This window comes from Mus musculus, chromosome 1 (genome assembly GCF_000001635.26).
Source record: "Mus musculus strain C57BL/6J chromosome 1, GRCm38.p6 C57BL/6J".
NCBI lineage: Eukaryota > Metazoa > Chordata > Mammalia > Rodentia > Muridae > Mus > Mus musculus.
The window spans coordinates 63,460,408-63,487,900 of record NC_000067.6 but is presented as its reverse complement, the minus strand read 5'-3'; the positions used below and the strand labels follow the sequence as shown (position 1 = coordinate 63,487,900).

Genomic DNA, 27,493 nt, shown 5'->3' with positions numbered 1-27,493 from the left:
TAAGAGCACTGACTGCTTTTCCAGAGGTCTGTAGTCCCATCCTAGCAACTACATGATGGCTCACAAGCATCTGTAATGGGATCTGACATCCTCTTCTCGAATTCAGGTATACATGTAGATATAGCATATATAATATTACATATATATAATATTATATATATAATCTGTTTTTTTAAGTACAACCTTTCCTTTAAAAAAAGGAAGAAGGAAATAGTTCTTTGCTTCACTAAATTTGTGTTTTATATCCTGTATTGGATAAGAAATGCCCAGAGATGCCACTGGAAGGCAATTAGATTCTTTTGATTTTGATACAAATTCTTTGCTGTCATGCTTGCTCTCTGTTGTGGCTTCCAGGTTTTCTGTTCAGGGCCGGCACAACTGTATTGCCTCTTGGGATCTAGAAAAAACTAAAGCTAGTTTCCTGAGGCCATTCTGATATTCTCAGACTTGATGATTCTCCCATGACAATCGTTGTCAATAGACAGCAAGCCCTGGGGCCGAAGGGCCTCTTACTGTAAGCAGAAGGAAAGCCTCAGAGACCTTGCCCGTCTGCGGAAATCAAGAATCAATACATAGACTGCAGAAAGAGCACTTGACTTACATGCACAAAACCCTGGTTTAAGCTGAAACATCAGAGCCAGGGAGGGTGCGGAGAGAAATACCAATGTTTGGATTGTGGGTTTTCTTTTGCGGTTTTGGAGACAGGGTCTCTCTATCCTGTAGCTCTGGCTAGTCTGGATCTCTCTATATCAACCAGACTGGCCCCAAACTCACAGAGATCTGCTGCCTTGACCCCTCCTGAGTGCAGGAGTAACAGTGGGTGTTAAGATGCTTCTGGTTTTATTTTAATGTTGCTGTTACTGTGTTTAGTGGTGCAAGCTATTCTCAAACCCTTTTGAAGTAGATGACATAAACATTGTACATAGCTAAAACTAGAGCCTGCCAATATTCGGAGAATACTTATTTTCTATTTTCCACAGTATCTGGACCTGATCCACTAACAAATAGATGACTCATCAGAACCAAATAACATCTAACACATCCAACATTGCTCTCCAAACAGCAATGTCCAGGGTGAAACCTGCCAAGTTCTTACCTAGTCAGAGCAAAGCTGGCAAAAAACAGAGCTATCTGGATCCCTAGAATCGAAGTATTCAGAACTAAACAGGAGAGACTGTCTGAGGAGGTGAAACCCCTTAGCAGTTCCTTCCACCTGGCAGGAAGAATTTTCCCACAGTGACTTCAGGCCATGTACATGAACTCAACTATGTCACAGCACATGTGGTACCATCTAATCAGGATTTATACTCTTGGAAGCTGCTCCTTAAGGTTCCTTATTCTTACAGAAACCTTTTCTGAAATTACCAAAATAGTTCCAATCTTCCTAAAATATATAAATGCAAAAGAGACCGAAGTCTCAAACCAGCACTTGGAAACGACAGTCAGATAATCATCTGTAGGAGACAAACATATTCCCTTACTAACAGCAGCACTAACTCTGCGTCTCTGGCCGATGTAGATCAGGATGGCGAGTCTTTAGGCTGAGGAACCATAAGCAGGAAAGTACCAGGATGGTGGCTGAAACAAACAAGCAAACAATTTCCTTTAGTCTCAGGAGCCCAAGGATGAGGTATCAGCAGGGCTGGTTAAATTCTGGAGGCTTCTTCTTGACTTATGGATGTCACGATCTCTTGATCTTGTATGGTTTCTCTATGTCCATTCATGACTACTCAGATTTCTTGTTCTTATGAAGAAAATGGTCACACTTAATTTTGGTCTCCCTCAAAAGTCTGTATTCTAATTATCTTTTAAAAGACCTTATTCCAACCCCAGCTACATGAGGTACTGAAGTTCATAAAAATTTAGCATTTTAGCTAGCATTAGTGAGATAAAGGTCAGCTCATGATAGATGGCCAGGCTCAATGCATGGGGCTGTTTTAAATGCAGCTGGAGCCTTATGCATGTTCTTTATGACATTAAAAGTCGGTCGATACCGTCAGTCAACATGAACATAGAAAGTCGTGAGAGCCACGTCCAGCTCACTAGGGTATTAACAGTTTGGTGCTGTGATCACTTAGTAGCCATAGAAGGAGAGGCTCGCTCAGATAAGCAGACTGAAATCCCAAACTGCAACTGCAGCTCCACCACCCTCAGACTGCCCAGAAGCAGAGGATATGCAACACATCTCCTTTAAAGAGTTATTAAAAGGGCAAATACACAATTTGGGTAATGGGCTTAAATGAAGGTCTATGACACCATCATTAGTATAATTCAAAAATCTCCTTCTGCAGACTTTTCCTAAATTTTTTCCTAAATTCTCTTGCATTTAGGAAAGAAGCATTTGCCCTAAATAGCAACACTTAAAGCCACGGAATCCAGCGATGGGTTCCACGGGTTAGCGACTCTAACCTCTTCAGACTACAGCTCTGAGGGTGTGTCAGCTGGTAACCTCTGCTGCAGAGCTAAGATGGAAAGTCTAGATCCCAAATTCCCTGTGCTCCCTCAACTGTGTGAAAGGAAGCGAACAGGGAGACTAGCATGCTGAGGGAAGAGAGAGCCTGGGTGCCTCATCACAAGGCAGCCATCTTAGAACAGGTGCCATTAAGTCCAGAATTCAAAATCCTGACAACCCTCCAGCCTGGGGCTGGGCCCAGGTCAGTCAGTTTCCTGCTGACCCTAGCACGAGCTCATGGCACTTGATCCCATTCATTCACAAAAGCAGAGTGACCTAGGCGGCCATTTTCTTCATCACATGCTCCTTCTTCCAACCCACAGGGAAAGCTAAGCATCAAAAATCTGCAGAGCTGAAAAAGATGTTAAACAGAACAAAGCTGAAACACCCTTTTAGAATGCAGAAAGGTCCAGAAGGCTCTTGGCCTTTGGTCTGCTATCGATTGAGCTTGTGTCTCTCCTGCCCCTGACCCCAAGAGCCAGTGTCTTTCCATTTCCCTTACTCACGGTCCAAATTCAACTGTGTGAAAAGATATCCTTTGAAAGTCTGATGCATTTTGGGAGGAGCCTAATATGCTTGGCACAGTTAAGCTCTGAGCACTCACCACACAATTCACCGGAAGCTCAAGAAATAACTGAGAAAGGGAGACAGTTTGTCCTCCTAGGGAGGAGGTAGTGAAGAATCAATTCCCCTAGAAGCCGCTCAGTCAACAACTGTCTGGGCAGTTGGTGAACAAAATCTAACTCCTTTGCCTCTCGATGACTGGCGGGCTGGATGTGAGAATGCAGCCCCAGGATTCCTCTGGGCAAGATGTTCAGATGTCAGTAGAAAGCAAGCAGCCTCTCTCTGGTCATCTTCTTCCCAGCCTCACCTTTCTGTTATCCATGATTTCCTGGAATCCTCCCTTCGGGCGCCAGTAGCAGGGACCCATGCTCTACAGCAGCATCCTGTAAAACTCAGAGGTCCCACTCACCGGGAGAAGGTTCTCTCAGCACCAAGGTGCCACGGGCACACTCCATGATGGTTTTGTTATTAAGATTGGTTTTTACTATTTCTCTTAACTTTTTGAGATTATAATATAGTTACATCATTTTTCCTTTTTCTCCTTCCAACCCGTCCCATAAACCTGCTCCCTTGCTCTCTTTCGAATCTATGGCCTCTTTTCCTTCAACTGGTATGTGTGTGTGTGTGTGTGTGTGTGTGTGTGTGTGTGTTTGTGTGTGTGTGTAGGGGGATGCATATGTGTTTCTAAATCTGTAATGACCGCGCTCACAGTCTATACAATGTTACTTGTACATATGTTTTCTGGTATTGTATAACTAACTGGTGTGTTCTTCCCTAATCCATCATGTTTTAATATCGTCTATGTACATTTTAATTCCATTGCTATGGGAAGGGAGGAAAAAAAAACCCTCTCACACATCTTTGAAATCTCTATGCTGCTCAGCACAGCATTTTACACAAACTAGATGCTCAGCGTTGACGAGCTGAAGGATGAATTAACTGTGTCAGTCAGCACGAAAGCCAGTTCTTTATTCAACCTAACTGAAGTCATTTTAGTGAAGTTGTTTTCTTCTTCCAAGAGTACAGCATGAACTGCTTCTAATGAGCAAATTACTGTGTGCATGTGCTGCTGTAAATCGGCGTTCTCTAGCTGTTCATGTAAACACCCCTGAGTCCCAGAAAATTCAAAGAACTCTTCTAAATCTGGAACTACCTTCCTGGATAGATTATAGTAACACTTTTTTTTTTTAAAATCCTGCTCTTTTTTTCCTACTTAACTCATCACTGGGGCCACTGCCATCCACGCAGAGACCTTGAGGCCCTAAAGTCACCTGAATCTGTCCTCACACTGTCACCTTGCACCATACTCCTGCACATCTTCTCATGACGTACCCACACAGTGTACCCCACCCCCAGAGAAGCATCCCCCCCCCCAGGAGAAGGAGACTATGAAAGCCAGCTAAAGTCCTGTCCTATACACAGGAGAATGCTACCACGGGGTTCGTGTGCTACTCTGATCCCACAGACTCGCTTCTCCAGTGCCTGCAAGTAACTACAGCTTTCAGCACTGCCCCACCTAGTCCATCCTGAGTCCCTTCTCTCAGCTCACTTGGTTACTAATAAAGCAACCCTCTTAGTCTCCACATTCCACATCTGCAGGTCCACACCTTTAGGTTACAGCCACCGATCACTGAGTTTTACAGTTTTCACCCAAGCACAGCATTCCCTGAGGACTGTCAAGACTCTCCCCAGAATAAGGCTCCTGCCTGATTAACAGCCTAGAATGTTTGAACATTGGTACATAGTGAGAATTCTTCCTTCTCTGTCCTGCATATGGGTCAATAGTGGGCAAGCATATATATTGCTGTGTATGTGCCATAGGGTCTTTTTATGTAGTCCTAGCTGGCCTGAGGCTTAACGTGCTGGTTTTGAACGTACAGATGATCCTGCTTTCGTCTGCTACCCAAGTGCTGAGATTACAGGTGTGTACCTTTCAATAAACAGGAAAGCATGCTGGTAGTCTGGTCAGTTGCCTGTAGCCAATCGTGTGACCTGACGATTTATGCATCCAAAAATTTGATGATCTCCCAATCCTGTTATTTTCTAAACTAGTGACTGGTGACTGGCCCCAAAGCACATGAATCACAGTATGTTCCCAATACAATGGGGAATGGCATCTAAGTACCTGCTCCATAGACTATCTCCTCTGTATCACTAACCCTTCCTCATCAGCTCCATCTCTCAGGTTATCAACTTGCTCATCATCACAAAAAGATAGCATGCATTCTTCTAACTCTTCCTCTCACCTATAAATGTTGCTTTTATTTGCTCAGATGAAAGATACACAGCTCTGACTGTGCCCAGAGTGTTTCTTTCTCTGTTCTAACTACTCCTAGGCCTGAAAGCTTCTAGCCTCCACACAATCTAATCTTCCAAGATGACTGATTCAATTTGGCTTCTCTTAGCTTCTGACTGAATTGCTCTGACTGGCCTCATAGTAACTTCAGCAATCTGTTCTAGTCTTCTGGCTCCTTCTCATTCTCTGACTCATTCTGTCTTCATCTGTATGCATATTCTTTCTGTAACCTGTCTCTATTGGACTGTCCAAGTAAAACTGTCCATACACACACCACACCACACCACACCACCCCACCCCTCTCTTTCTCTCTTGCTGCTCTTATGTAGCCATCTTCCTCTGCTATGCATGTGAGAGTTGGGCAGATTCTATCTCTGACTCGTTCTGTGAAAGGGTTCTGATTTGTCAGTTTGTCTGCCCCCCAAATGTCACTTTCAAATATGGCTGCTTCCTCTACAACCTAACCTTACCGACATTGTTTGGAATTAAATATGTGTGTTAAGAGTATGTCTGTATTCCAGCAGATCATACTGTAATCCAGGGTGTGTCTACATGCTGACCAGATCATATCTATAAATGTGATCCCCTGGCAAAGCAGCCATATGGCTTGATTAAAATTCCTCTACACTCACCCAATCCTTCAGTGGCCATGTGCTGTCCCCACATTATGTAACTGGTTCCCCCAACAACCCCCGGCTTTACTAAAACCACTCTCTGACAACCACCAGTGACAAATCAGCTGGAAAATCCAAAGGATGCTCATTGCTTACCTTACCAGAGCATCCAACTGCAGATAATGACGTGAATCACGTCTTTCAGTTCTGAAACTGTCAACATCATTATCCTGCAGGTTCTCCTCCTACTTCCGCAGTCACTTGTCTCCTTCACAGTTCCTCTCTCCACCTCCTGCCTATCTCCCAGCTCTCTTTATTCTGCCTCTTTCCTCCTCCATTTAAAGACATATTTGTCATTAATGTTTATATGGAAGTAACTCCCAAGGCAACTCCCTCCAGCTCACATTTCTCCACTAGTTTTATTAAACTACCCTCTAGATGCAAACTGTCTAATCAAGACACTTCTGTAGGCTTTAACTCTTTTTTCTGCTTTGTCATCACCATCAAACCAATTCTAATGATTTTTACCAACTGAAGACTTCTTACAAGTATCCCCTCTCTGTGTGACTTAGCATTGCCTGAGAGCAAGACTTCTGTTTAGTACCCTTGACTTTTTACAAATTTGGGAATGACACCCAAGTACTTAAGCCTAAGTTCCAGACCATTCATGAGTTTTTATCAAAGAAAAAAATTTAAATGCTCAAGCTTCACTCCTCCTCCTTCAGCTCCACATCAAAAAATATCAGACTTTGAAAGGAGTGGAAAGAGGTAGCACGGAGTTCCTGAATGTCCTTTCTCCGTTCTCGGGTGTATCACTCTTTATGTAGTTTATCTCCCTCCCTCAGTCTTGTGCATCCATAACTCAACTCTGTAAAACTCAAAGATTGATTTGTGAGCAAAGTTCCCTCTTTCCCATTCTTTAACCATCGAGTAAGCCCTTTAATCGCCTCCTAAGTACTGGGTTTTCCATGTCAGGAGCTTCTAGACCGGGGTCACAAACCCCAAAAAGTTGAGCTACCCCTCGGCTTAGAGCATCAGAATTATCTCCCTCTGTCTTACCCTTGTAATTTATGAAAATTTCAACAAAGAGCGGGCTCCTTTCTCTATATACCCTTTTATTTGCTATAATAGAAATGACAGGCATCCTGCCATGCTATCTGAATGAGTCTGCAGTCCTCCATTCCCCCAAAGGAATCTTACACAAGCACATTTAGCAATCAGGGGCTAAAGTGTCTCATCCTGTATGATAAGCACACACTAACTAAAGATTTAAGCTTTCCCACTTCTCCTGCTGCCTGAGAATCAGAAACAACCTGACTGCAAGCACAACTATGGGCTAACCAACAACTTCATACCATGGATTTCCCCACACTCTCTGAAACATATAAGAAGGGACCCCTGCTTAGCCTTGTGAGTCTCAACTCTCTTCAGAGCTCCACCATACCCATCTGTTTATCTGTGGTATTGATTCCTCTAATAAACATCTTACCCAAAAAGGTAATCCATCTTACTGTCTCTCTTGACCTTTCAATGCCTGGATGTACTTCTCCATCTCCTCCATCCCCACCCCCACACCCCTACCCCATTTCTCAATATTTGCCTTGCTGATGTAAGACATGATCCGCATGTCTTACAAGGTAGGTCTCCAACATTACCCCTTCTAACATGTATTTTCATATTCCTCCTGCCTGAAGAGCTGCCTCTCCTTGGTGTGTCAGTTAGCCATAAAAGTGGAATTTTGAGGTGCATGTGAGATAAGATGCTGTCCCTTTAAATGCCTCCTGGCATCCTTTTAAGTTGTTTTGTTATTGTGATCACATCAGGCACCATTTTAAACCAAGAAAAACTGCTGACTTTTACTCCAGGTACCCAAAGTATAAACTTTGTTAATTATAATGCTAAATTCTGTATATGAGGATTGACATTCTCTGGCTACAGCCACCCACCATTTTTTTTGGTTTGGTTTGGTTTGGTTTTTTTTTTTTTTTTTTTTTTTTGAGACAGGGTTTCTCTGTATAGCCCTGGCTGTCCTGGAACTCACTTTGTAGACCAGATTAGCCTCGAACTCAGAAATCCGCCTGCCTCTGCCTCCCAAGTGCTGGGATTAAAGGTATGTGCCACCATTGCCAGGCAGCCAACCAACATTTTTAAACATGTGATTCATGAGAAAGCTTATTCAACGACTCCTACTGAACATGCTCATGAATGTGAGAGAGTCTATGAGACAACGCCTACCAGCATGAATATGCAGTGTCTTCCAATGAAATCCTAGCCTTCTGTGTGCAAAGAGACAGTGCCTGTTGAGCAATTAACCTATTCCCCATGCTGTCCTTGGCTACAGATAAGTAGCCTTTCTTCACTGACTGTCCTGACTGTCTTGGTCACACTACTATAGCATTCCACATTAACCTTTAGCACAAGACACCCCACACTCTTCTAAAGTTATTTTTATCTCTCTATCAACCATCCCCAGCTAGACTCAATCCCTCAAGCAAGGATATTCATAATAGGTATTCAATCTGATTCTTCTGCATGTTAAATGTTAGGTAATTCCTGGTCTGCCTCTGTAACTCTAAATACCCTGGGCATCCCATCAGACCCTTTCTCAGACATCGCTTCTTTGACTGGGAAGTTCTGCTGCGGTCATGCTATTTTACTATTCAGAATACACAGCATTTGATGCAGCCGTGGTGGTGCAATGTAAGCAGAGCTGCCCTCCAAAGTCCACTGCAGTACTGACTGCAACCTCCTCTTCAGGCAGCATCAGATATGGAAAGGACTGAGACAAACTAAAATTAGCCTCATCCTGGTACTCAGCATAGCCGACGACTTGGCAAGACAATCTCTTATGCAGGCACACTGCTGACATAGCATGGTGAACTGGAACTCAACCAAAGGAGAAAACCTGCAATATCTTTAACACAGAAATTCTGAGTTCTGCTGATTCATTCTGACTTAAAGCTGCAATAACACTTGAGTAAGGAGCACCCAAGCTTACTCCGCAACTTTTTTCTGCAGAGCTGACAGAATTTGGCATACAAGAAATTTAATAGTCTTCTGCGATTCCTCAGATGTTGGCTGTGGTCACCTGCATTACAGTGTCTGGTAGCATTAAGTAATTATTTCTTATAAAATGTAGTCCTGTTTAAATTATTGATGAGAGCTGAAAAATCCTACCTAGTGTAAAGAGACTCATATGGGAAACCACCTTCACCAAAGACAAGAGCGTTTGTTCACACTTTGCACGGGAACACCTGTATAGATTGTCCCAACTTAGGAAAAAGCATTTAAATATCAACATAAACACAGGCATAGAGACAGTGGGATAAATTTTCATCAGTACAGAGTTTCAAAGAATCTACATCAATGTGGAATTATGAAGCAAAGAACCTTCTCAAACTAGATACACATGAATCATTGCTTGCTTTCTTCTTCCTACAGAAGTCATATGTGTTGCATTATAAAAAGTAAAATGGAATAAATCTCTAGACTTAAGTCTAATTATGCTTCAATCAGTAATCTGTTATGCTTCTTATATAGTAATTACTACAGTTAGCACTTAATTAACTAGCATTACTTCAAATATTTATTCTTTTTAAAATTACAATATGGCAAGACTAGGCCCCTCAAGAGTCAATCATAGATCAGAGAGGGGCTCACAGGGCCCACCCCTCCTTACTGAACTATTGGCTATTGATGGATTCTGAGGGAGAGGTGGTGATTGTCTATGGTATGCACCAACTGATATGCCCATCAGACTCCAGTGGATCGTTTCAAACTCCATGGTCACAGATCCAATTCTGGTTAAACTCAGTGGGTCTCAAAAAAAGAAAATAAGATATGAATGTGGAAAGGAGACTTGAAGGGGAATAGGATGGGGTGGTTATTTGAGGTGGGGAAGAGATTAGAAAAGGTGAGGTTACAGTAATCAGAATATTCCTTATATATGTACAAAAGTCTGAAATCAACAACTCAGTAAGAAGTTATTAAGAATCATAATATATAAGTTCTCTATTTGGGAACATCTTAAATGTCTTATTTCAGGGAAGTAAAATAAAGATGCACCTACTATTTAGTCTTCCCTCTCTTCTTCAAGTATTCTTTGCCAAATAATGTACGAGAAAAAAATCAGTTGCTTCAGCAGAGACACTGTTTTGATGCACCTTAGAAATAGTGTTTTCCTGTGCCCGCCTCCTTGGAGGATTTGCTAGATACTTACTTGTTCAGTGTGAGGTCAAGAATGAACTTGGAGCCGAAAGCTTCGATCTGGAAGCTTGCCTGGGCCAGATGCACAGCCTAAAGAAAAAAAGACAGAGGAGCCTTAAGAGAGATTTAACAGGACCAGCATTTTTATGTAGACTTTTTAATGCATCTTTACGTATGAACTCATCTCTTTAAAGGACTGGGCATGCCATCTTGGTTCTGCTTGGAAGACCCACCACGTGAGCAGCAGAGAAAACTGTTCCTCCAAAACAAAGCCTCTGTGGCAAGGAGCAGCAGCATGCAGCAAGCCCTGCTGGGTCTCCAAAGTGACGGAGATAAATTGTACAGACCTCAGGTTAAAGTTTGCCTTTAGACTGTTTTGTGACCCCAAATAGTTTCCTGCATGAGAAATCACATCAGCACTCTGCTCTTCTGCGGGACAGGAACTTTCTCTACATGACGTTATCAGCAGACTAGGTCAATAAAATGTGATGGCACAGCCTTCTGACCTCTGAAAGCATTTGAAGTGTAGCCCCTTGGGAAGACTATGTTTACCTCCCCTTGTAAGAGTCTGCAATTGATGCATTCATTCAAAACCCAACAATAATCCAGAGTCATATTTAGCAGGTGTTAGGAGATGCACATAGGTCAGAGAAGTGCCCTGAATAACGTAAATTAACAAATCAACGAAGAACTGTTGAAGTATACTATCCAGCATAAAGCTTTCCTTTGTCATTCTACCAAGTTAAAAAAAAGAAAAAGACAAGGATATAGGCAAAGGCCTACAGCAGTGAGAGCACCAAAGAACAGGTAAAGTGCTCCTTGCCTGGTAGCTGGCAGCCAACTTAAACATCCTCTAAAGATTTTATATTCCCAGTCCCCCTGTTGCCATTCCAGGCTCCTCGCAGCCCTCTCTTCTATTATTATTTATTAAATGCTCCCCACCCCCATCCTCCAAAGGCACCCCAGTCGTCCTCCATCACACACACCCTCAGAAAGAACTCTCTGGTCCTCATCCTCCCGTCCTCCATAACACACACCCTCAGAAAGAACTCTCTGGTCCTCAGAGCACAGGAACACTTTATTACCCCTCCTCTGTCTGGTGGGGTGTTTGCATCCTTCCACTCCCTCCAAGGAGTGAGCACCACGGCACATGTCACAGGAGTTTTGCAAGTGATTGTAGATTAATGATCCCTCCCCCAAAACTGTCCAACTCTTCAAATAATTCATCAAGCATCTATTGTCAAGGCTATTATCTTGCCACAGCCATAAAAACACCATCAATAAGACTATAGTTTTTACTTCAGTCAATCCACAACTGCTGGTTACTCAATAAACTCAGTAAACAGAATTTTAAAGGCAATTAACACATACTAAATTTCAAATACAAACCAATAAGTGGTTCTTGCTACCCTAACACCATCGGCCACCATTTCAAAATCCAAACCAAACAGAATAAGGTCACCACGCTTGTCTGAGATTCTTGCATCTAAACATAAAACCAAGAAACATCTGTCTTGTCGAGTGTGGTCTCTCTCAACTGCAGTAGACCATCCATATAGCCAAAACGAACCGCATAATCTTTACATGAATTCATTTTGTATCTCACACTATCAATTTTTGCTTGAAGACATTTATACAGATGAATAAATAAGAGATTTTTCAGCTATGGTTTTCAAAAGCTTTCTTTTTATCTAAAATTATTTTCTGAGAATATAAGTACTTAAGCATATTTTCATCATAAAAATATATTATATAACAGGGAACTGTTTGTTCACTTGTGGCAACACAGCTTAACCAGTCTGATCCATAAAACCTCCTAATAAGCTTCCTTATAAACTCTAAGAACCTGATATCGACCCAGGGAAAGCTTCCTGCCTAGCAAATAAGCAAGGAAACAAATGTAAGCACCAAGAGGATCCTTTTGGAAAGTAGGGCCGGCTACTGGAAAACACAGCACGTCTGTTTTGTGCAACTGCTTGGACTTACACAATTTGACTACCGCGGAATTTATCGCAAGTCAAAATGACAAGCTTCAGTGTGGCAATATTTAGCAAATGGCACCGGGTTTGCCCTCTGTCCTTCCAGGAAGTTCGCTGCAGAAGTGCTGTGAAGAAGCCTTGCGGGTAAAGATGGCAGCCGCCAGAAGACACGGCCCCAGGGAACTCAGTGCCAAGGCTGAGTCACAGTCCAGGTAGCCACACCCAGGACAGCAGCCATGGAAAGACTTCTCTGACAAAGTGCTATTTGAATAAAATTTCAAAAGTTAAATAAAGAATCCACCTATGAGGGGAACAAGAGATGTATTTTCAAAAATAGGATCAGAAGGATGAATGTGGAAATGGAGAAGGCTTTTCAGTTTTTAAAAATGTGTGCCCTGTAGGCAAGTAACTTGCAGAGTAAATGTCAAAGGACCTGGAAAGGTGACCTGCCCACTGGAAGGCTTTGTATGATGCACTCAGTGACAGATGGTGGCAAATGTGCATGTGGGGCCAAGATGGCCACCTTTCCTGCAAATGTGCATTCCTAGCATTCACTCAGCAGCATCTGGTTCACACCATCATCATCATCCCCACCATCATCATCACCATCACCACCATCATCACCATCATCATCACCACCATCACCATCATCACCACCATCATCATCACCATCACCACCACCACCACCACCACCACCACCACCACCACCACCACCATCACCCTCCATATACATGAACTCATTACTCTCCAGAACCACTGAGGTTCAGCCACACTAGCAACAACACAGCCTGTTTTCCACAGGGGTTTAAAAAAAAAATCTAGTTCGTTATCTTTATCAACACACTTGTTTTAACATTTTAACTTACTTCGTTTTTAACAGGCAGGCTGCACATTTTTCTATAAAATAAGATTTCTTCCATATACTGATCTTCTTTGCTCATATAAAAAACAAAAACCCTGTGAATTCACTCAATACGCTGCATCCATTTTAAATGATGCCATTTTCTTGCTCCCTGCGCATCTTCCCACTCTTCTTCACGATGCCCCGGTGCACAGAGCACGGATTCTGCACTCGGCCACGGCTGGTGGAGGCTTCTTCCCCCATCATCCCTTCCCCCTATGCTGCCCTTGACACCACATATAAACAGACTTTAATTTCTGAAATCAGCTATGGCATTCATTTTATGAGATTTTTGTTAACAAAATTATGTAGTTTTAAGGTTTTTTTAAACTTGAAATATTCAATATAATGAAGCCAAGTGAGTCCTTCATACTCTGTGTTCATGTCTATTTATGCATGTCTTTTTTATCTTTGAGGCAGGTTTGATTGTTTGTTTGTTTGTTCTTCTGAGACAAGGTTTTTCTGTGCAGCCCTGGCTGTCCTAGAACTCTGAGATCTACTGGTCTCTGCCTGCCAAGTGCTGGTTGAAGTCGTGTGGCACCATGCTCAGCTTTGAGACAGGTTCTTAAGCAGTCAGGCTAGACTCAAATTTACCAAGTAACTGAGGCTGGCCGGAATTCCTGCCACTGAGGATAAATCATACATTTTTATTTACACACATAAATACATACATGCACACATATATGTATGGTTTTATACACACACACCTCCCAAATAATAGGAAATTAGCCGAAGAGCAGAAATGAGTAGGGTTTTGTGTAATTCAGCACAGCCCTTCTGATTGCTCTAACAAGTGTTCGGAATTGACAGGATGCTACACACCGCTGAAAATACAAAGGCCGCCTCCAGCATTATTCCTCTCTTTTGAAGGAGGAATGAAGCAGTGGGGTTTGTATAAAATGAGGTCCTCAGACTACTTCAGAGAAGGGTTGGTGAACCCCACAGGAGGTCAGTTGTTTTCCCCTTCAGGACGTGTGTTAAACAGCCTGGTTTTATAAGTATGCTCTCTGTAACGGCACTGGAGGAGGACACAGAGTTTTATAGCCAGGAAGCATCATTTCACAAGGAGGAGCGCATTGCTGGGCTGGGAATTAGCACCCTGAAGGACTGGAGACAGCTGTTGCCGCAGCACTTTGGTACTTTGCTTTTGACTAAGAATCTGGCCCAGGGAAATTGCAGGCGCTCCATAAACAAAAACAACTAAAAGCAATTATACACACAACCCGCCTTTGCTGAGAGACAATTCAGAAGCCTGAAAGTACTCTTTTGTTCATTTGGCCTTTTTCTTCCTTTCTTTCTTTTTGTCTAGTAGATGACATCTAATGCTACCATATTAAGCAACTTTAAAAGCCTGTCCCCATCCTAGGCCAGGTGCAGTTGTAAGCTTTACTGTCACACAATGCTGTGGTATAACCCTGGCAGCCTGGATCAGGCATACAGCATATGCTGAAGAGGCACAGTGAGCTGTTCTTGAGATTTATATTCACAGACAGTTAGTAGACATAAAAATTAAATGAATCACCTATAAAATATATATGCCTATATGTAAATATATAGAGATAAATATGTGTATATATACTACCTATAAAAATATAATATAAAACGGTCATTTGAGCACATGCATATTTGACATGAAACCGTGTTTCACACAGGATTCTCTGCCTTTTGTGGGAGTTGAGCTCTCTGTAGCGTACCTATCACTGGAACTAAAATGGGAAAATAGAAAGTCTACACTTTCCCACTTACAGAACCTAATTTCAGAATTTGGTGAAAATTGAGAAAGCTGCAGCAGAAAGCCTGTTGTTGTCAGTCTCCTCGTGTCTTAGGCGTGATGCTCCACTCCATCCGTATGCGGTCAGAAGCAGAGGACAATCGGAAGTGGTTTTCTCTTAAGTATATTGTTATTTATGGAGACATTCCTTCAAGTAACAAGGGAAACATTAAGGGTGACTTATTAGAGGCTGTAGATTATGCTCTGCAGTTAGAGACTTGCTGTTCTTACCGAGAACTTGGGTTCAGTTCCCAGACCCTCATCAGTCATCTCAGAGCCCGCGGTAATTCCAACTCCCGGCATTCAATGTCCCCTCTGATTTCCTTGGGCATTGCTCTCATGTGCACAAAATACACTGAGACACACGAACACAGACATAATTTTAAAATCGAAATAACTGGAACTGACATCCTCAGCCCCTTTTTGTGTCTCAATCATCTCAAACCACTGTCATATTTACCCAGAATGCACCGAAAGCAGGCAGGATATGTGTTCTTATTACTTCTCATATAAGGGAGAAATTTTTTTTTAAAGAGATAGAAGATTTAGGGACATTTCTGTCCAAGGTCACACATCAGAGGAGTGCAAAGTATTCTCTTCAGTTCAGTGAAAAGTGCCAAGTTCACGTCAGAAGTCCTTAAATCTTCAAGCTTCAATAGTTCCTAGTCATTAAAATATAAATAACAATAGCTTGCCACAAGGATATGTATGAGGATTAAATTAGACCATAAGGTAACAGAAACTTACTAGAAAAGCTTGGTCACATAGAAAAAGGCTTAATAATTTAAAAAAAGAGTAACATAGACTGAGAAAGGAGAGGGGGAAAAAAAGACTATATTAATATTTTAGAAAGGGTAAAATGCCAGCTACCTCAAAATTCCCTCCCACTGTATCTGGTTACCTTCTAGCAAATTCCAATGTGCCTTTATATTTGGCAAAATTTGAAAATGTTATATTTTTATTACTCACTACCATTACAGATTATGCTTTGACCTTGTTCAAGTGCTGTGTCTTTGAAACAATATGAATCATTTTCCTGAGAAGAGAAACAGCTGCAAACGGATCACGAAGGCAGTTTTGCAAATTAAGGTAATTTGCTGAACAATTCCTGCCAAGGTACACTTAAATAGGGAGTCCGTGGAAGAGAATATCATCACGTGCTCTTCTATTGTGTTCTAATGCACAGTATTATGAGGTAGCCCATTAACAAGTTGGAAGAGGCAATCTACCATGGATGAGCTACTGCAGAAAATGTAAGGTTATAGAAAAATTAAGATTCACATTTAAGAAGATGACCATCTGGGACATGAAATGAAAAACAACTGCGTACAAAATATAATGTACCAATTAAATAATAACAAAAAATTATCTGTCATCAAGGGGAAATATAAGCAAGATTAATCATCAGATGTGGAGTGTGGACAAGCATATTAGAATTTAAAGAGGGATAGTTCTGGATGCAGAAATAAGTGACAATAGCTTATCGAGGAGTCTCAGCAAATAGAACTAACATCGCTCCAGCATTTAATAGGATGAAATTATCAAGTGTTTCTAATGCTTGCTAACGAACAGATGCATCAAAAACATGCTTTTAAAGCAAAACACAGGGTATACTGGGATATTAAAATGCAATTTAGATTGTGGTGAGAATCAAAATTGACAATGTATCAAAAAGTATTTCATGACATCAATAGATGTGATAAATGTATATAAACCCAAAAATGCTAATGTATTTTGATAAGCAATCTATCTTTAGCAGAAACTAGGAAGCTGAAGCCATGTCCTTTTTGCCTCCTTTTGTTTTACAGAAACGAGACCAATACATCGGCCAAGCACACTCCGGTCACAGGCCACAGATCAGCATCTCCCAGTAAAAGAAGCAGGTCACTGCTTGACTTTGGTCTCTATGCCAACCTCACCAAGAAACGGAGTCTGAAAGAAACGTGGCCAGTATTCAATTACTGATGTGATGACACAGAGAAAGGGAGGCATGGCCTTATAGATCCATGAAACTTTTGGCCAATCTTCTGCAAGCACTCCTTTCCAAATCAACCATCTATAAAGAGACCCCAAGGCTGATACAGAAAACAGGAGAACAAAAGACAAAAAGAAGCAATTAAAAAATAATCCAAACAAACATTCCAATAAACAAGCGCCATGATCCATGAGCGCTGAAACTTTCTTTGCAATCTCTAGAGAGGAGTCAAAGATGGGGAGGTACATGTAATACTATGAGGGAAGAGGGACCATGAAAAAATTACTCCTTTAGGACATTCGGCAGCCCTTTAGGGCTCTGTGAATACATCAGTGGCAGACTCTTTGGACATGAATATTAAATCTCTTCAGCACTCTAACCTTTGGTAATTACTCTCTTCTGTGTATTCAACTTACAGTGCCAACAAAACAGACAAGCTCGCAAGCCTCCAGAGTGATTTTATTCCGAGTTGAGTACAGCATCACCAGTGGCACCACAGCTGTATTCTTAGGCTTTCCTGTAGTATGTGAAAGACGAGTAAGAATCCAACTATGTCAACAGTTGCCATGGAAGCGGTTTCTTTCTGCTGCCTTCCTGAATGGTAACATTTAATTTGATGCATTAATCTAGTAGCTGCGGTATGACCCACCTTCTTCCTTCTCCTCATAAGTTCCTAAATCACATAATGGTACAACTCCAAATAGGGCCTCTCGCTCCAACTCTTTTGTCCTAAAGTAAGAATACTGTCTGTCTCTTTAGCCAGAATTCTAAATACCCACTAAATAATTTCAATGGAAGAAAAAGAGGAGAGACTCTGGAGGTATTGTTTAGTGGCAGAGCATTTTTTGTGAATGCATGAAGTCCTAGGTTCAATACCCAGCCCCTGAAGGAGAAGATGGAGGGAGAGAAGGAAGAGGAGAGGAAGGAAAAGGAGGAGTGAAATGAAGAGCAAAGGGAGTAGGGAGAACAAGATATAAGCTTTGAAAATAAAATAAATTGTGCTTCATACTTATTGTCTGTGACTTGTATGTAACGGGAGTGCTATCCTGAAAACTAGCCTGCTGGAGACAGCACCCCATAACGACCCAGCCTGCTGCTCCACTCCTTGAAGTGGTGACTATGACTCAGTAAGCTCCTTTCAACTTCACCATCTCTCCGGGACAGAAGGCTCCTTAACTCACGGTGGTCACATGAGGATTAGTTAAGAATTAGTCTGAGATGCAAAATGAGAATCAGGGTTCAGTAATTGCACACTTCACCTGAGCACTATTACATCTGGCCAACCATAGATGATAGAGTGTGGACCAAATATTCATTTCTAGTTCTCCCTCATGGAGAAAACACGAAAGACAAGTAGCTAAGAGGGCACTAAGCAAATGCATCTACCCAGCAAGTTGGAGAAGACACTTTTTCTAGAGACCCTTGCTTGTGACTCTACCATTCCTCCCAGTGACTCTTACCAGATTTCCACACACTTCATGTTTCTATTTGCATGTATTTCCCAAGCTTTGCCTAAGAGACTGCTCCAAGTTCATCTGAACTGTGAAACTATTTACCTAAGATGTCTGGACAAGATTCATGTCACAAGCTGCCTAACACTGGGGTACAGCTGCTCTTTTTCTCTACAGGAACTCTCCTAGATTATGAAGCTCTCTGGACTTGCCGGGTCTGGCAATAGCTGCTTCTGTTCTTTGCTCTGCACTCTGGCCTTGTCTACAATTACCAATGTGTTTCTTTCTGCCCCTTTGGATGGCAAGAGTAACTTTCAAACTAGACCTGCCAAAGATGGATTTCCCCATTTGACAAAGCTACAGGTGTCGTCACTACACTCCTCAAATCACCCCAGGGCCTGTTTCTTGTCAAAGAGGCTCAAGAGTGTCTTATTTAAAGTTTTGACTTATGCACATACCTAGCAATTGAGAATTCCAGGCAGAAGCAGCAGCTACCCGTGGAAGCCCTAACACAGAAATGTTGCATATGTCAAGGAAGAGCAGAAAGCCCAATTCCAGTGGAAGGGATGAAGGGGAACAGCTGAAGCAGTGAAGATGGGAAGTAATGAGGGTCAGGTGTGTAGGAGCCCACACACAAGGCGAGATTATTCCCTTGTGCTTTGAATGAAATAAAGTCACAAGGTCGGGCCTTCCGTTTTAACAATTCACTCAAGGGTATGGTGTTAACAATGGACTCAAGAAGTCAGGTGACAAAAAAGGAAGCAAAGGATCCAAAGGGAGGTTGTGGCAATAATCCAGGTAGGAGTGTCAGTGGGTTGGACCTGGGTGGGCAGTGGAGCTGATCAGAAGTCATCGGGTTCTGGTAGCCGTCAACGGACGCTGCTCACAGGATTGATATGAGTTATGAGTGACACAAAGGACACTGAGAGCCACACAGCACTTGTCCTGAGGAATCAAAGGGAGCAGGAAACGCCTTGAGTTAGGGAAGAAGATGGGAACTCAGGACCTCGCCATCCATTGCACATCTGTTATGTGTATTAGGTTCGAGAGGAGAAGCAGAGAGGACAACTGGAAACAAGGCCCCCTGCCTTGCTGTTAAGAAAAGGAAAGCCTTTAGTGAATGTTTACTAAGGAACTAAGAAAACTAAGAAGTAAAGAACAAATAAGTCAATGATCCAGCATAGGAATTAAGGAACACCTCAATGAACCTCAGAGATACAAAACAGGTCCCAATAAAAAGGACTTGTGGGGGGAGGGGGGAGATGAGGAGTACACTAATCGGTTATTAAATTCCAAATGCTCAGCCCTAAAAATGGATACATTCAAGTCTCATTATATGGACTAAGCAGGATATACTTAGATATTTAGAAATACAGACACACAGACATACCAATAATTAAAGATAAAAAGGCCCAGGATTTGAAAGAGAGCAAGGTGGGGTAGACACACAGGAGAGGTTGGTGAGAAGACAGGAAGGAGCAAATGAAGTCATTATCTTATATTCTCAAAAAATGTATTATGAAAAATCACTTGGGTGTGGCTGCAGCTATGGCAGGAATTAAGAACGCTCCATGCTCTTGCAGAGGACTCAGGATTCCAGCATCCTTAGGACAGCTCATAGCCATCTAGAGCTCCAGATCCAGGGCATCCACTGAACTCTGGGGGCATCAGGTATGCACGTGCTGTTCAGATGGCATACATGCAGGCAAAACACTCAAACACATAAAATAAAAATAAGTAATTTTTTTTAAGATCTGAGGAAAGAAATCAATTCAGCAGAAAATATACTCTGTGACAGAACTAGGAGTTAAGTCAAAAACTAAGGTGAATGGGGGGAGGGGTAACCTATAAAAACCAACAGAAAGCAACTCTACTCAGGGGCTTAAAAATCAACATTTTCAAGCATACTAGTGAAGTGCCATCTTGTAGCCCAAGAGCTGGTATAGACCGTGAAATCTGCTCCCACTAAAAGGAAATCCTCAATTCCAAAGCATGCTCCTAGGCTCAGCCCTGTGACAGACCACAGGCCAATGTTCGTGGCTGTTCCGTATTCTGAAGGAATCATAAAATGTTTACCTTTGCATTTTTGAAAGTACGTCTTCATATTTTAGAACTTATGCTATCATTACTCTCAATATTTCAAATTTGTTCCTTACAGTCTGACGTGCATTGTCACAGACTTGTGGAATTTTGAAAGTCATCCTCAATGGATTTTGTTTCACCATCTATAGCTTCTACCTCAAAGACCTGTACTTAGGCTGGAGAAATTAAGATAGAGTTTACATTCTACTAAATAATGTCATTTTCTAAAGGTCTTTTACTAATTTAGTTTAGTCACCAAGGTTTGTATTTTAGGGGCTGTTGAGATTTCTCAGTGGGAAAGCCTGAGTTCAACCTCCTAATCCACAGTGGAAGGAGACGGCCAAAAACTGTCCTCTGATCTCTGATCTCTACTTGTCTATGTGTCTGTCTTTCTCCCACCCGACTCCTCTCTGTATCTCTCTGTCTGTCTTTGTCTGTCTCTCTCTGTCTCTGTCTCTCTCTCTGTCTCTCTCTCTCTCTCTTGCGCGCGCATGCGCGCGCGCATGTGCATGTATGCACTAGCTCACTGGCACTAATGACACAAAGTTTGTATTGAGAAATCTAGGAGCAAAAAAGCCTCCACTATACAAAGCTCTTCTTCCTGCATCCATTCCCAGGGCTGGTACTTAAGACTGCAGATGAAAGCAAGGGGATTTTGTGTGAACATTTCTTTTTAAACCACAATGATTCAAGATAGTTAATAATGCCAACAAATAAGGGGAAAATTAGGTAATTTTTCAATTTTTTATTATTTTTAATTCTAGTTATTTCAAGTGGTTTTTATTACCTGAGATAAGCAAATAACTACTTGGGGTGATATTCAGTTAGTAATGATTGCAGAGGGCACAATGCTATCAATATTTGATAAATAGCAAAAAAAAAAGAAAAGAAAAAAACTACTTAGAGGTTTTCTAAAAGTAGGCTTATAATAAATGTAATACTTTTTTCTTACACACACACAAAAGGAAAACACCATTTAAATGAAGATTTTACAGCATATTCTTTCTCCCTTCTTTTTAAATAAACACTAAATTAGTCAGTTCCCTACAAAGTCCAAAATGTACAGATTCTATAGGGAAGTTCTGGTACTCATGTGTCTATGTTTCATTGACAGTTCCCTATTTCCTAGCTTATAGGTTTACAGGACTCTGGCCAGGCTTCTCATCGCCAACCTCCTGACACCTTGAGCTAAAAGTCTCTTTGGTGGGGAATAGGGTGGGTATCTACAAACCCAGCCTCCACCCACAAGAGACCAGCATCTGATCTTCAGCGTGGGACAACTAAAAAGCACCTCTTGGCGTTGCCAAACGGTCTATATGCCCAAACTACCCTTAGTTAACAACCCCTACTTCATATATGCAGGAGCTATGTGAATTTAGATTCTTCTAGATACACCACCTTTACACAGATTCCTTTAACCTTATCTTCAAAATCTGTTTGCAACCATCAACAAATAAATTCCAAATAAAACAGGAAGTGACTGCAAAACAAAAAGACAATGTTTAAGGCTCTTTCCACAGGTAGAGGAAGCCACCTGAGAAGCAGGATTTTAAAATTTTTATACCCATAGAGATTCCTCTAAATTAAAGTACAGGTTTAAATCTGTCAAACGAGCTCACACACATCCTTCAAAAAATAATAAAGAAAGCAATAATGCAACTATGTGCACAGTCCAAAATTTCAATCTTTTTTAAAGGATGCTTAAAATTACTTTCTTTCCTCCCGAAGTGACAGCTTCTTATTATCTTTTGAAATGTCATTTGGTGACTCAAAAGAAAACAACTGTAATTTAAACAGCTAGGAATGAGAGCGAATGGAGTCATAATGGAGCCTGCGTTCGGAGGTTACTAAGCTGTCTTTCCACAACTGAGGCAATATCCTCGCGGTGGGTGAAACGCCCCGGTCACTAAATGTCATTTGTTTGATGATGGCCCCCACATTTCTATTCCACTCAGACCTGTCACTGACACCACAGCTAAGTCAGTCACAAAGATGACCAGTCACCCTCTGGAGCACTGGTGGGGGAGGGGGGGATGTACCCTCTCCTCTTGGTTCTGAACTTCCTTCACAGATTTCCTAGGGGAAAAGCCCACCAGGCATTTCCAGACTTCTAGGTTAGTTTCTTATGCCTGCTCTATTGAATGTCTATAAAAATTTAAGCTACAAATAACATAAATTGTTATCTAACATTTCTGGACATCGAAAGTCCAAATCAAAGTCTCCAGACTAGCGAGAAGGTGTCCGTGACCACGGTTCCTTCGGTAGAGACACAGGAAGAATCTATTTTCTTGGATTCTGGAATCCCAGCAACCACCACACCCATGGGCTCAAGGGTGCCTCCAAGCAAGTATCTGCATCCACAGTCACATCCTCGTCTATCCGTCTGCCCCATATGGGCCTCAGTGCTCTCATGAGGCCACCCAGATGATCCATATGCATTCCAGTCCACTTCGAAACCATCTGTTTAATTATACCTATCTCCTTTGTCATGCAAGGTGCCATAGTCCCAGATTCTAGAGGTAGAGATGCGGAGAGGACTCTTCTACCAAAGCTCCTCTCCTGTTCCAGCCCAATCACCAGGAAGCTGGGTGCCCCTTCTCTAAATGTATCTATGGATTTATCTGTCAGACTTGGTCCTGTACAGCTGTGAGCAAGCACCAAATTGTCTCCTTACATCCACTCTTGCCCTATAGCTGTCCATCCTGAATAGGACTGCCAGATGACCTTTTTAAAATATGAACCAACTTCTTTCCCTTTTAAAACACTTTAATATGTTCCTAACGTAATGAGAAAGAAACCCTAACAAGACCTTTGTCCTCTGGCTCTTTCTTACCTTGAGCAAAGAACACAGCAGGAAATATGAAACACTTTTCCTCCACAAAATGTCTCTCTGTCCTTCACTATCAACCTTCCAAGGCCCTGCACAATGAGCTTACACTCCTGGCAACCCTTCATAGAGGGATAATTTGTTCCAGCTGCTCTCCCTGGGTCTCCAAGTTCATCTCTCTCTCTCTCTCCAGAGGCCAAAGACTGCAACTTGACACATAATTCTGAAACTAAATCCCTTCAAGATCATTTTAGGTGTATAATGCTTGCTAAAATCACAAAAATTAGGAAAGAAAGCATGTCAGAACTGAGAGTCAAGAGTTGGGGAAGAAAGAAGCACACACTAGTGAAACACTTTCACCTTTCCTTGAGGCGGAGAAAAGATAATATCTTAGGCTGATGGGTATCTAAAAATAGGTCAGAGATAAATTATTAAATGTTATAAGAACTAAAAACAGAAATTCACCAGCCTTTGAAGAGCACTAGGAAAGAGACTTGCTGTTCATTTCGTGCCACTATGAACTCTGAATTCTTAGACCATGTTGGGAAACACGTAAAAGTAACCATGAATTTTGCATGACATATTTATGCCAACTTCACACACGGGAATGTGCATCCTCGTATACATCTGTTGTTAGGTTTTCACCTATTAGAATGCTCCTTTGTCCTAAAGTCCCAACATCACTCTTTGGAATTCTATCACCAGAAACCAAGACACAGAAATGCCTTGCTATGGACTTCACAATAAGTCAGGGGTGCAGCACAATCCAGCTAGCAGTGTTTCTATTGAAAACCACTCCATAGGCTCTCCTCTGCTTTATTTTTCAAACACTCTTTCCTCTTTGAATCACTTTACCCCACTCATTCCTGAAGCCAGCTACTCTCCTTCCCCTCCTCGGCCCTACGAGTTGGTGCGGGTACATGCATAGGTGCACTTACGTTGTGGATATATGCAGAGGTCAAAGGCATGGACTACCTTCCTCGATGTTCTCCACCCAATGTTTTGAAACAAGCTGTCTCACAGAACCTGCAGCTCCTGGTTCGCCAAGGCTGACTGGCCAATGGGCACTTGGGATCTACCCATCTCTGTGTCCCTGACATGAGCCACCATAACCAGCTTTTCTATGTGGGTGACTGTAGATCCGAACTCAAGTCCCCAAGCTTGCTCAGCAGACACTTGGCTGCAATGAGCCTTTTTCCCACTCTGCCTTGTCCCATCCTCAGATAAACACCCATAATCTGTGACTCCTATTCTTTGTCTAACACCCCAGTTTCAGGCGGCAGCTACTCCACAACTAGAGCCAACCCTGGAAATAAGGACTGACCCTTAACTTTACAGCACATAGCCCTTTTTGGAGGATGTTCCACAAAACTTTAGCTGGGAGTGTTGTATTGAATGAACTCTCCCATGTCAAAATGAAATGCCATAACAATTCAAGTCACTAAATTCCACACATCTTTTCAGCAACTTCCAAGGTTTATCTAAAATTACTAAAGGATTCCAAAATCTAACTCAACCCTCTTGGGATTAAAATGACAAAATTTAAATCCAGACAACTTATCCAAAATTGGCAACCTACGAATCAGTCATTCTCCCCATAATCTGAAATTCTTTTAAAAGAAACTTGTAAAACAAAACATACAAAATTATGACAAATTCTCTTTTATTAGTATTATTATTGAAATAACAAAGGCCCTATATTAAAACTCATAACTAACATGACACTGAATAGTAAAGACTAAATTCAGAAAGAAATTGAAGGTGTCGATTTATGCCACTTCTATTCAACATTGTAATGGAAGTCCCAGCCAAAGTTACTAAGCATGAAAAAAGAAATGAAGGTACCCAAAGGCAGACATGAAAATCATCTTTCCATACATGATATGAACTCATATACAGAAAATCCTATGGTCTACAAAAAAGAAATCTAAGAATAGTAAATGAATTCAGAAAATTCGCAGAGTACAACATCACACTCAGGATTCAATGTGAAGGGCTGAGTGTGTAGCTCACTGCCACAAAATAATGTCTGATTTCCACATATTAGCAATAAACAATCTGGAAATTAAATTAACCAAACAATCCCATTCACTATAAAATAATGAGGAATAAAGTTATTAAAGATGCAAAAGATTTATCTTTAAAACTACAAAACTAGATAAAAAGAAGTCTAAAGCCACAAATATATGGATATCCATCAGAGTTCATGGATTTAAAAACTCAACAGAAAAAAAAAAAACTGCAATGCTACTCTAAGCAATCAATAGAGTGATCCAAGACCAGAAATAGAAAAATCCATCCTAAAGTTTATGATGGAATCTCAAAGAACCCCAAACAACCAAACCTATCTTGTAAAAGAACAGAAGCTGCAGGTATAGCTTAATGATAGAGCTTGTGCTTATCATGTGTGAGGCCCTTGAGTTCATCTGACACCTACTGACAAAGGTGTGATGATCAAAGCATGGTTCTGGCACAGAAGAAAGCAGGAAGACCAACAGAGTAGGTTATAAAGCCTCGTGCAAATAGAGGCAGATGATCTTCAGCAAGGATACCAAGGCAGTTTCAAAGAGAAAAGATGGTCTTTTCAATACATGGTACTGGGGAACTGGATATCCACACGAAAGAAGGAAGGGAGGGAGGGAGGGAGAGAGGGAGGGAGAGGAAGAGGGAGAGGGAGAGGGAGAGGGAGGGGGAGGGGAGGGAGAAGGAGAGGGAGAGGGGAGGGGGAGGGAGAAGAAGAGGGGGAGGGGGGAGGGGGAGGGGGAGGGGGAGGGGGAGAGGGAGAGGGAGAGAATTGGAACCTGACCTTGCATGACCCAGAAAAGTTCAATCAATGTCCACAGAGGATCTATACACTACATCTAAGCCCTAAATGACAAAACTTCCAGAAGAAAACATGGGAGCAGGAAAAAAGACAAGAGGAGAAAAGAAAGCCTTGTAACACAGGACTTGGTGATGACTTCGTGAATATGACACTAAAAGCATGGGCATCAAAAGAAAAACTAAATGAGACATCAAAGAAATGATAAACAAACTTTCGTACATTAAACATCACTGTCAGCCTGGTAGTACAGGCCCATAATCCTAGCTATGAGCAAGAGGCTAAGGAAGGGAGGTGACCAATTTGAGGCCAACCTGGGCAACAGAGTGAGTTCAAGGTGAACTGGGCAACTTCCCATCTTGTCCCGAAATAAAAAGGAGAAAGGGAGATGGTAGAATCCTTGTCTATTATGCCGTAGAGCCCATTCCCCAATGAGAGGGGACAGGAATACCAACAGAATGAAAGAGTCCACATAGAATGTGAAAAAACATTGCAAATCAAGAGACTGGAGAGTTATACTCAGAATGTGTGAAGAATCTCTAACAGCTCAACCACAGAAAACAAACAGAAATGGGGAAAGATTGAATAGGCAACTTCTCCAGAGAAAATACCTTTGTCATCAATGAGAGTATCAAAAAGGATTCAACCTTAGCAACACTGAGGCAATAAAAACGAAGCCATGAGGACTATTACTTGACACCTCTGAGGATCATCCATATTAAAATGCTGAAGATAGAAAGTATTAGCAAGGATATACAGTACTGGTGAGAATGTAACACAGGGCCTTCACTATAAAACAATTATACAGTGACTTGTCCTCTCTGCCCATGAAACCCAAAGGTTGCATAATAGCTATTTCCATAAGAGCCCTACCCAAAAAAATCCTGTGAAAACTCCTATCCTCACTACAGAGTTTCCCATTTTGGGCCCTAGATACCAAGAAGAAAGTGTCCCTTTCTATGAAACTAAAAATCTTCATTGCACCACAGAACAGCCCCTCCTTTGGCTGCAGAAGCATCAACTTTTCCTGTGGTAAGAAAATAGTCTGGACAAGTCTCTGACCCACCCGTGCATTTCTGAATAGAGACCCATGCCCTTTAATGTGTGACAATGTTAGCGAATGTACTGAGATGATGTGTTTGTCTTCTATTGCTAACAGTTTAAAAAAAAAAAAAAAACAACTCACTTTAACTGCATGGTCTAGGACTTTAAGCTAGGAAAATAAAAACTTTTTATTAAAAAGTGAATTAATCAAAGTACATAAGCTAACTATTTTAGTATGAATTTTATTTTTTTTAAATTTAAACAGAATTAAACTATGTTGAATTAATTTCTGTGAGAAAATGAAATCTATAAGGTATACTTTACTATAGTTCAAATCACTTGTAGAACTGGTATTTAAACCGTATTCATTGCTCTAAGTTATATGTTCAAAGATGCGAAGCACTTATATGTACCCAGCTGCAGTAGTAACAGCGTAAGTTTCCTCGGTGACCACAGCACTGCGCTTAGAAGGGTGGAACTCACTCTGAGGAGGTGAGAGGCTCTTCTCGG

At 41.6% G+C, this 27,493-nt stretch overlaps 1 protein-coding gene across 3 annotated transcripts in view; it reads right to left on the bottom strand.

Moving 5' to 3' along the window:
• The window catches only part of Adam23 (a disintegrin and metallopeptidase domain 23), a 150,395-nt gene that overhangs the window by 108,211 nt on the left and 14,691 nt on the right, over positions 1-27,493 (bottom strand). For all 3 annotated transcript variants that reach the window (XM_006495969.4, XM_006495970.4, NM_011780.3), the window contains exon 3: positions 10,146-10,222. In XM_006495969.4, coding sequence (XP_006496032.1) covers positions 10,146-10,222 — 77 coding nt within the window. The remainder of the gene's footprint in view (positions 1-10,145; positions 10,223-27,493) is intronic.